This window comes from Macrosteles quadrilineatus, unplaced genomic scaffold (assembly GCF_028750875.1).
Source record: "Macrosteles quadrilineatus isolate MER2022 unplaced genomic scaffold, UCM_ALF_1.0 Scaffold_2__2_contigs__length_208266976, whole genome shotgun sequence".
NCBI lineage: Eukaryota > Metazoa > Arthropoda > Insecta > Hemiptera > Cicadellidae > Macrosteles > Macrosteles quadrilineatus.
In genome coordinates, this window is record NW_026542595.1 from 65,918,700 (window position 1) to 65,930,024 (window position 11,325).

At 33.7% G+C, this 11,325-nt stretch overlaps 1 protein-coding gene across 1 annotated transcript; it reads left to right on the plus strand.

Moving 5' to 3' along the window:
* The first annotated feature begins 895 nt into the window (after positions 1–895).
* Positions 896–8,059, plus strand: LOC128986430 (mediator of RNA polymerase II transcription subunit 7). The gene is made up of 3 exons (XM_054406799.1): positions 896–1,400; positions 2,308–2,598; positions 7,830–8,059. The coding sequence occupies exons 1-3, from the start codon at positions 1,188–1,190 to the stop codon at positions 8,007–8,009; spliced, it is 684 nt and encodes a 227-aa protein (XP_054262774.1). The 5' UTR covers positions 896–1,187; the 3' UTR covers positions 8,010–8,059.
* Positions 8,060–11,325: the final 3,266 nt, after the last annotated feature.

Genomic DNA, 11,325 nt, shown 5'->3' on the forward strand with positions numbered 1-11,325 from the left:
AGTATTTATACTCTCAACGTATTTATAAATTATTTTCTACTTTTTAGTGCGTTTAAAAACGTTTTGTTTTAAAAAAGTTTTTTATTTATAAATTATTTTCAACTTTTTAGTCTTTAATGTGTAAATATGTTAAATATATTTTATATGGCCTGTTAATTAATAACCAAAACCTTATTATCTCTAAGCAGATGTTTTATCTTTACTTTAAAATGCTTGTTTTATATTTTTATTTTTAGAATATATCTGGAGCAGAACCTGCTCTGCTCTTCGAACTGTCAAATTTAAGTATTTACAGCTGACTTAAATTAATTGATATGTTTACATTCTTTCAAAATGTAAACATGGAAAATGTGGAAGCCCATGGGGCGTAGCCCAAAGGAAATATGAAAATTAAATGATATAATATTGCATTGTCGTCCATTTGTGAGCTATGTTTCAAGTTTCAAGTCTCTAGCTCATCGGGAAGTATCAAAATTTGCAAGAAAGCGAGTTAATAAAAACAAGCCCATGGGGCGTAGCCCAAGGCAAATATGAAAATTAAATTAAATAACATTGCATTGTCATCCATTTGTGAGCTAATGTTTCAAGTTTCAAGTCCCTAGCTCATCGGGAACTTAGTATAAAATCGATCGCAAAATTTGTACCGGACAAGAAAGCGAGCTAATAAAAACGTTTTAAAAAGAAAAAGCATTTACTTAACCAGCATGTCAAGAAAGCCCGGGAAGAATGTATAGAACCGTGAATGATAGAACAGTCGTATTTTAAGGCAAAATAATGTGGCTACATGGCCACTTGACCAAGCCAGCTTTTTTAAGTAAACAAGAATAGAAGAAGAAGAAAAAGAAGAAGAATAATTAGAAGAGAAGAGGTTTTTTTACTTTATCTTTGTTGAATGTTGAGTTTGTTGTGACTTGTGCTGTGTGCTTGTGTCTCCTCTTCTTGTGTCTTCTGTGTTATTGTTATTGTATGTTCTTGTATCTTGTGTTGTGGATGTGGTGTGATGGTGATTAGGTGATTTTTTTAATGTACTACAGGCTAACTGACTGTTCGGTTGCGGTTCGGAGTTCTCTTTAGGTTATGTATTGATTTCATGTCTAGGCCTACCTACCTCTGATCTGACTTAGTGAATTTGAAACATCCCTAATTAATTTAGGTGCTAAACTGAAACCAGCCTTTTTGATTTCAACATGAGCAATCCCTTACCAACACCACCCGAAGGGGCGCAAAACACAGTTAGCTCTCTGCCTCTTCCTCCAATGCAATATATCAATTTATATACAGATGAAAATATCAAAAGAGGAAGGGCACCAAAGCCTCCTCTCCCTATTCACGATACGTATAAAATGTTTGGTAACACATACAATGCTGACGATGCCATTATCAGACCACTGGAATCACAGGTGAGCCTAAACTGGGGCCACAATTAACTGGTTCCTAGCCTAGCTCTAGTAATGTTTGTCTTCATATTAACTTACTTTAAGGTGTAAGTTACAGTAAACTCTAGGGATAAGCATCGATAGGTCAACCATCGAAGGTAACATATGGCAACCATCGATGTACGGTACTGATAACATCGTCCTAAAACATTCATGTTTCCGGGGCTAAATAACTTAACTTACATCAATGGTTTTTTTAAGTTTTCCGTCTGCTCTCTGTACTGCAACAGCTAGGCTAATTGACCTAAAACTAAGTTAAGTTATGTTAGGCCTAATACAATTCAGTCATGGAAAACATTGAAATTTCAATAGCCTAGCCTACCTGGGCAAAAATTGAAGTTTAACAAAAAACATATTCCTGTTATCTACCTACCTACTTACCATTGATGTAAAAAAAAATCGAACATCGATATAAAAACAACGATTAACTTACCGTACGGTATAGAAAAATATAGATGTTTCGAAAACATCGACTATCGATGCTGATCCATATTCCATACCAAATTAGGTAGGGTACATGTTAATGCAACTTAGTGATTTGCTCTTGATCCAGGTGCTTCCACATTTAATTAGGGTCTTATTAGGCCTACTATCTAACGTCAATCTTTAGCCAGGTAGATTAATTGATTGCTAAATTACAAATTGCATCTGGATATGGTAACAGACCTTCAGATTTGAAGACAAGTAGTACTACATATAACCACTCAGCTACCCAGACAATTTGTTGTGGGGATTTCAAGGCTGTTAGAAGTCAAAGGGGAGAGAGAGTTAAGGTGTTACAACTTTTTTTAAATTTGGTAAACTTTTAACTAGGACAACAGTATTTAAGCTGTATTCAACCATCTTCTATATATTTAATTATACATTTTAGGGATTCAAACGTCTCTACCCTCAACATTATGACAGAAAAAGGGAACTTCGTAAGCTGAACCATTCATTGTTTGTCAACTTCCTTGATCTGCTAGATCTTCTAGTACGTTGCCCTGACTCTCCACATCGAACTGCCAAAGTGGAAGATCTGACACTTTTGTTCATCCATATTCATCATCTATTAAATGAGTTCAGACCACACCAGGCGAGGGAAACATTGAGGGTTATGCTGGAATTGCAAAAGAGGCAAAGGATTGAAACTGCTTTACGTTTTGAAAAACATCTGAACAAGGTAAATTTTGTACCGGTTATAGTCAATTCCAAAATATAATAACTTTTTATCCATTTTGCAACAAAAACATCCATATTGAGTAAATATCCTGACACAGCAAACCTATAGCTACCTAAGCGAATTTCCGGATTTGCCTGATTTGATTTTCACTTAAATCTATATTTAAGTAAAATTAAGTTTAATGTAGCTAGGCTTGCTGCTACAGGGAAGATAACAAAGTGTGTTTTTTAGCTAATTTCCCTATAGGGAAGTAGCTATTACCGTAGGTGGCATGGTAAGACCTAGGCCCGGGACCGATTTACTTTTTCATTTTGATGTCCCCAGAGGACAAAAACACAATTCGTTCAAATTTTTATATATCCTTATATATAATTCTGTAAGACCAAGTTTTTACCAGAAAATAGTGGACGTCTGGTAAGTCGCAGAAAAGTGGGAGGGGTCTTAAATTAAAGGTCTTGACCCCAGGGACTCGGGAAAAATAGCAGAATTCCCGTAAAGTTACCAGAAAACGAGATATAACGTAAAATGTTCTCCATAAGAATAGCATTAGAAGCCATTTACTGCAGATTGTTGTTTACTTCAATACAGCTGATCCGTGATTTATCATTAAGCCAGTATAGTATGCAATATTAACATTTTGATTACTTATTTGCCAGTCAATTCTGCAATGTACTAACATGAAATAACCACATTGACTAAATAATTATTAACGATTCAAGATTAAATCATAGATAAAACATACTCCCTTAGTAGATTTCTCATCCTAATGGAACAGCTGAAGACAATTTTATTGTTAGTTGTCTGTACGGTTTATGTAGAGGTCGTGTTTTGTTTACAATTTGTTTCCCGTTATTACAGCCATTTAAAACCTCGTTTAACCAAATAATACGATCTAATCATAAACAATAACTTGTCCCCTAGTTATATAACCAAACAGTAAAGCACAAATCAAGAAATTAACCCAAAAATAATGGAAACAAAGTTTCGTTGACACTAGCGCCTTTGTGTCACGTACATGAACTAGACACGAAAAACGTGCTTCAAAAATTACAATGGGATGAGAAGTCTACTTGTGTTGGTTAGTCTATGATTAAATTAACTTATGCTTTGTTTTTATTTTAAAACAGATGTTCTAGATTTATTCTACACTTTCTTTATTTTAAATTTGAGATTTATTGTAGTGTTTAATCAATGTGGAATAGCCTCAATGGCTACTCTTAGAAGATAACCTGGGAATAAAGGTGGTATAGGTTCATACAGGAAAAATATATTTGTTAATTAAGTAAGTACCGTACTATGAAAAGTTCCAATGGGAGGAAAAACAATATTGTTTGGAGATTTTAAACAGGTACTGTCAGTTGCTCACAAAAAAGTTAAGAATCAGCCGATGATAAGGCCTAATTTGATAGAATATGTAACGTCAATCGCACCTTTAAGAGGAATACCACCACATAAACTTACACTAATTGTAGTTTTTTTTTTAATGTTGATCAGAAAAATAGAGGGTTAAGTTTAGTCAATAGGATGCCTTTACTTTACACTAATGTTGTTAAACCTCAACAAAAGGAGTATAAACTTAGAAATATTAACTGGGTAGGGATGTTAATTTAGCAGGTTTGGTTCAGAACTATTAAGCTTACCTCAACACACCTGTATTTGCCTTTTCATATTTGACTAAGACAATTTACAAAATTCCAATCAGGGAAGTCTTTTTATCACCATTAACCACAAGACCAAAGCTAAACCAGACTTTATTCACAAACAATTATATGTTTGCTGCCTTTAGCAGAGTTAAACCTTTTAAGTGATTTGAATGATTTGTTGAAAATAACATCAACAAAGGCAAACAAAGACAAACAACAAACTGTTTTTTACACAAAAGATATGGTGTACAGGGACATCTATTCTGACACATAGATGTATTTCTTAGTTTGTTTAAATACTAGAATAATTTGTTTTATATTATTGAGCTTTTTAGGGACTTATGTCCCTACAAGCCACTAGTGTTTATATATATATATATGTGTGTGTGTCCGTGAACACGATAACTTTAGAGTAATTTTTGTCCGAGTTTGATTTGGTTTTAAGGTAAGTGTAAGTCGGGATAAACTTGAATGAGTTCGCGAACCAGCATGATCGGACCATGGGAAGGGGTTTTACGAGGGGTTTTATGGGGTAAAAATCGGGTTTTCTAATTTTTGATCCTTTAAACACAAAATTTCCCAATTTACCTCCAGACCTTTTCAAAGAGCTTAAAAAAAACAAATAATTTAGTATTTTAAAGTGTTTTTGTACAATTATTGGTTACGGAGAAAATTCAAAAAATTGTTATTTTAAAATTCCCATGTTATTCTTATGGAGAATATTGTAAAATGTTGTAGTTTGCTTGATTATGGATATATTTTGATCAAACTTGGTAAATTTATTTATTTTATACCAAGTTATTTAATATTTTACTAAAAAACACACTTTTTTACCCTCCCTGTAGCAGCAAGCCTAGGTACTCATAAAACCTAATGTTAATTAAATAAATTTAATTGAAAATGAAATCAATTCAGGCAAATGGAAATTCGCTTAGTCGGCAGGTTTGCTGCGGGGGGAGGGTATTGTAAAATATTAATAGCATAGTCTAGGTCTTGATGTGAAACTTCTCCAGAAAATATCAGTTTTTTGATAAACCCTGTCCTAAGGGTTATGCTCAATTAAAGGTTTGTTTTCAATCACATTAAAAATATTGAATTTAAGTCGGCTGTTAGATTCCATCCGAATTTCCCTATAGAGTTTTTTAAGTAGCTATTACCGTAGGTGACACAGTAAGATTTAGGCCCGGGACCAATTTGCTTTTTCATTTTTATGTCCCCAGAGGCCAAAAACACCAATTGTTGTATATGTATAATTGTTATTATAAATGCTGGAAATGCTGCCTATTGTCTGATTTGTTGCAGCCTTAACTGTGTGTTACTTTTTTATGGGGTTACTTGAAGGAACAAGTTTATAGCCTACTCATAGTTTCAATAATGATTTGGAACTGAAACAATCAATTGAAGAGGAACTCCTTTGAATCCCGCAGAATTTCTTTGTAAGAGCTTACGATTCATTTGTGCTCTGTTATCAGTGTGTCGCTGTGGATGAATTACAGTTTGAATAATTAATTGTGGGCTCTACTTTTAGGGTTTTCACCACATTCTAGTTTCCTGATTAAAAAGCTTTATTTCCCCAGAATGTGACGATATAACAATATTTTACAAACAAAACATTTTTAATGTTTCATTAGAAGTAGGCCTAGTCTATTCTTTTTCAATATGCCACCATTTTGTTTCTACAAGGGTTAGGGAGCTGAAATTTTCCCAGAATATTTTTAAAACCCACTTAATAATTGTGTAAAGTTATACTGTACATACATAATATAACAATTAGAACAAATACGGTAGTGGTTTTGGCCTCTGGAGACATCAAAATGAAAAAATAAATTTGTCTCGGGCCCACATCTTACTGTGCCACTTAAAATGTTTGATGTGGACAAATTCATTGAAAATGTTCACGGCCAGCTATCATTGTGGGATAAGCAAGCCGAAGAATATTCCGATAGAAGTACACAGGACAAATATTATGTGATTCACTCAATATTCTGTGGTTTGTTCTTAGTAAAAAGTAAACAACTTGCTTCCATTACACACACAAGTTTTATCTTAGACAGCATGGCTGCAAACTTCAAAAACAAACTTTAAAGTATAACAAAAGTTGTTTATGAAAAAAATTAACTAAACAGCTTGCCACGTCTACTCTCTGTTACATCACGACCAAGATTGATGTATGGGATCACTGGTGGAGGATGATGTGCACGCTCAATAACGTTCCCGTTGAAACACGTCCGTTTTTGACGGATGCGATGAAAAGGATAGTGTAGACCAAACCTTAGTGAGTTACTATCAGAGTTAAGTGGTTTATGTTGAGATTTGGATTTATTTTCCGTTTCAGCTTGTGTAATGTTATCAGGTAGTTTTTTGAGAATTGCGATAACTATCTGTACCGGCATAAGCTCAAACTTCACACTTCTATATTTGTTGAGTTTTTTAATTGTCTCTGCCATACAGTTCTACATCCTAAATGTATCTAGGCAGGTTACAGTGAGCAAACCCATCCCTGTAAGCATTTCTACAGGGTGTCACAAAAAAGTGTGATGGGCTATACAGGACCTAATTATACATGCAAAAATAAGTCAAAAATGAAGAATAAAATTTTTTGGATTTCGGCTTAGTTTAGCCGTAATCCGCCATTTTGTTTTTTGGGGAAAATATTTATTATTTCAAAATCCCTTTCAGATATTTTTACGAAACTTAGCAAAATTGTTTACACTATAGTAAGTAACATTTATAAAAAAAATTATTATTTTAACTTTCCAAATTTCAAAATGGCGGCCGTTTGAATTTTTTAATGACAAATTTCATGAAAACCGGTACCTAAATCAAAATTTTGTAAGACACAAAAGTTTTAGTATTTTTTATGACAAATCCAACAAAACAAAAATGAATAAAATCGGTTCATAAATAAAGAAGCTGTGTTTATTTTAGTAATTTAGACTGAAATTATTAATATTAAAATGTATTAAATGTAATGTAATAGTTTATGTAACGTATTAAGTAATTTCAGTCTAAATTACTAAAATAAATACAGCTTCTTTATTTATGAACCGATTTTATTCATTTTTGTTTTGTTGGATTTGTCATAAAAAATACTAAAACTTTTGTGTCTTACAAAATTTTGATTTAGGTACCGGTTTTCATGAAATTTGGCATTAAAAAATTCAAACGGCCGCCATTTTTAAATTTGGAAAGTTATAATAATATTTTTTTTTATAAATGTTACTTACTATAGTGTAAACAATTTTGCTAAGTTTCGTAAAAATATCTCAAAGGGATTTTGAAATAATAAATATTTTCCCCAAAAAACAAAATGGCGGATTACGGCTAAACTAAGCCGAAATCCAAAAAATTCTATTCTTCATTTTTGACTTATTTTTGCATGTAGAATTAGGTCCTGTATAGCCCATCACACTTTTTTGTGACACCCTGTATATGAGCCTGCCAAAATTTGACAAACATCCATACTGCCTTTATCTGCAGTTGAATACCTTTTTCAACCTAAAGATTGCACAGCTACCCCCATAACAAAGTGAGGGTAGATTAGAACAAACAACTGATATAATAACTGCTGACTGATTTGATTTGTAGGTGAAAGACATTCTGCAGCAGGCCCTGATGAGTCTACCTGACACGTCTGAGCTAGACTCTAAGCTGACAGTTCCAGTTGAGGCGATGGAGACTATGGACACAAGCAGTCAAGACGAGACTTCCAGTGACGGTTGCAACCCATTGGACAGACTTATGTGTGAAATCATTGACAAAATGTAAACCTACCATGTATTATAGTATTTGTAAATAAGAATTTTGTAACTAAAATCTTTTGTATACAGATTTTGTCTTAAAATCACTGCCTTGAACTTGAGTTATTCCCGTAAAAAGCAGCTTGGAACATAGAAGTTTGTTTAGGTATGAATGTGGTGCTTTCAGGTGGAATAACTTTTGATTAGCATTTTACAATTTTTGCTTTAAAAAAATATCTTTTCCATCACTTTTATATATGTACACTTTAAAAATTTTTGTTGCATGTATGTAGGCCTACAAACCATCAATTATTATATGGATTCTAAAATTACTACGTGAAACCGTCGAAATCGACGGTTACTTTCAAGGCTTACGCTAATTTATATAACTGCAATAAATAGAGGGAAATTATACAAATTTTGCAATGTTTAATGGGCATTGTATAAAAACAAAAATGATTGGCACTATTGTGTTAGTTTCAAAATATGTTTGATCATCCAATGAATAAAATTTTTCCCATTCGGTAGTCATCGGAGTTATTATTACTTTGTTAACTGGTTTCTCTTCTTTTGGAAGAACCTTAGTATAGAATTATTAAAATTGTATTGGTGGATCTTTTGTAGTAAACACTTCCGCGATTTCATCAGTGTTATGCAGATTAAATCTATGTTTTTATTTGAGGAAAAGTGTCTGTTTTTTTAAAAGGCAAGTTCTTACTTCAAAGGGAGGTCTACCCTTAAGCTGTGTAAGTTTTCTTTTTTTTCCTCTTTTAACCTTGCATTTGCCCGTCCACATAGACTAAGCGCCCGTGCGTCGATCGTTTACAGCAAAGCAAGGAGTGAGCCGGTACAGTACAAAAGTGAACTGCTGATAAATTTTAGTGGCATTGACCAGGATCCGAACCCACAACATCGCTGCCTTGTGTGCCTTGGGCCCGAAGTCCGCGACGCTACCAACTGAGCCACCGACTCACTAAATGGGGTTTCTATTCCTTCATCACGTCTCGGTCATCATACCGTACTTCTGTGCCAATGAATACCCCTCTAACATAGTTTTGAGAAATTGGTCGTGGGGTAACTGTTAAAGCTGGAAAGCTGGAATTCCTTCTATATGTCAGTTGTCTAAGCCTTATCGATTACATAATTTTGTCAATATAATGTCTCTTCTGAATGTTTGGTGTATTGAAATATACTTGTAGTGAAACTGGCTTTTATTCTTGAACTGTTAGAGGCCTTGTTCATATGGTCGTGCGGCTTCATTGGCAACAAATAATGGAAATGAAAAAGCAATGCTGCATTTCTAAAAAGCAAACACTGTAAATTTGATGTTTCAAAAATAGTGACGTTTACATGCATTGTTGTTAACATGTTCAGTGCGGCAGACATTCTAACAGGCGCGGCACCGTAACAGCGAACGCAATTTGCATTCAAATATTTCAATCTGACGAATAACAAAAGAGCAGCGGTGATTGTACAAGAAGAACTGTCTGGGTAAGTTACATAGTACCATATTTATTTAGGTTATTTATTTAGGTTTGATTTGATTTATTTAGGTTGCTGATCGGTGCACTTTGAGAATATTTTTTTGAGATAAATTAAATGGGTTTTGTTGCAGAGTAGCGCTATTAAACATGCACAGCCCTTTTTAGCGAATTTCCCATATAGGGAATAAGCTATTACCGTAGTACTCATGGTAAGACCTGGACCCGGGACCGATTTTTTTTTCGTTTTGAGGTCCCTAGAGGCCAAAAACACCATCCGTTCAAATTCATATATATATATATTTATATATGTGTCCGTTAGCGCGATAACTCGAGCAAAAACCATCCGATTTTGATGAAATTTGGTACAAACGTGTAAACCTACATTTATACGAACGAGTTCGCGAACCAGCATGATCGGACCATGGGAACGGGGGTTAATGGGGCCTTTTATGGGGTAAAAATGGGTTTTTCCCATTTTCGACCCAAAAAACATAAAATTTTGCAATTTCTTTCTAAACTATTTTGTAGAGCTTAAAAAAACAAATAATTTAGTATACTGAAGCGTTATAATGCGCCTAATGGTTACGGAGAAAATTCAAAAAAATTGTAAATTTAAAATTCCCATGTTATTCTTATGGAGAATAAGTAAACTGTTGTAGTTTGCTTGTTTATTAACATATTTTGCCCAAATTTGGAAAATGTTTTTATTTCTTACTAACTATTAACATTTTACATAAAAAACACTTTTACCCTCCCTGTTGCAGCAAACCTAAGTATGTTTTAAACTGATTCTATTTAAATAGGGAATAAATGTGATATTTTTAAGGAGACATTTTAGTGTAAATCCATTCAGGGAAATGGAAATTCGCTTAGTCTGCAGGTTTGCTGCGGCGGGGGTATTGTTAGTCTAATAACATTCAAAGGCTCTCTTGAGTTCAAGCTCTTTTATTTGCATACCGGTATATATATATATTTTGTTTTCACTAAGCTGAATGAAAACATCGAAGGAACCTCTCTGAAAACTCTGCAGTAAATTGCAATTTTTCATCCTTTTGACTTTCTAAATCATGCACATATTATTTCTGCATAAAAAATATTAAAATTTTGATCCAGTTGCTGTAGGTAACCACTATTATTTTAACAAAATATGGACACGGCTCATATGGGAAACGTGCCCTTCTGCACTGGTATTGTATTACACTATAGAAAATTTGTCCAATGATTGAAAACATGTATGACAATATTCTCATGAACCTATGATGATAACCTATCATATCTTGAATAATATGATAAAATAGATGTACTGTGATATTAAGATTTTCCACTTATTTCGTAATGGAACATTATATTGCAAAACATGAAATGATGCAGAAAAGAAAAAAAAGAAAATATCATTGCAAACACTTCTTTTTTACTAATTTAGTAACTCCCTATTAATGTGTGTTGTTTAAAATACAATTTAAATATTAACAACGGTATCATTAAAAAGTAGTGAAAAATTATTAATACTAGGGCCTAAAGTGACTCTTTTTGACTCGAGGCATAGCCGTCTCTAGTGTAAAGCCCCGTGGTCTTCAATGTGGCAACGCCGCAACTCATCCCCACCCTGGTCCAACTGCGGGTATTGCTGCTAGCAGCAAAACGTGCAACATTTCGCCAAAAAGCAATGAAAATGGAACCAGTTCAATAAATTCATTTTAAGCACGAAATGCCGCTTACAAAGTTTTAGATTGTATTACTAATCAGTGGCGGCGCTTCCATAAGGGCCAAGTGGGCAGGGCCTACCCAAAATAAACAGTAAAGTATATTTTAAAATACTTAATAGGTTATTTGGTTGATATTATTGAATAAACTGTGACA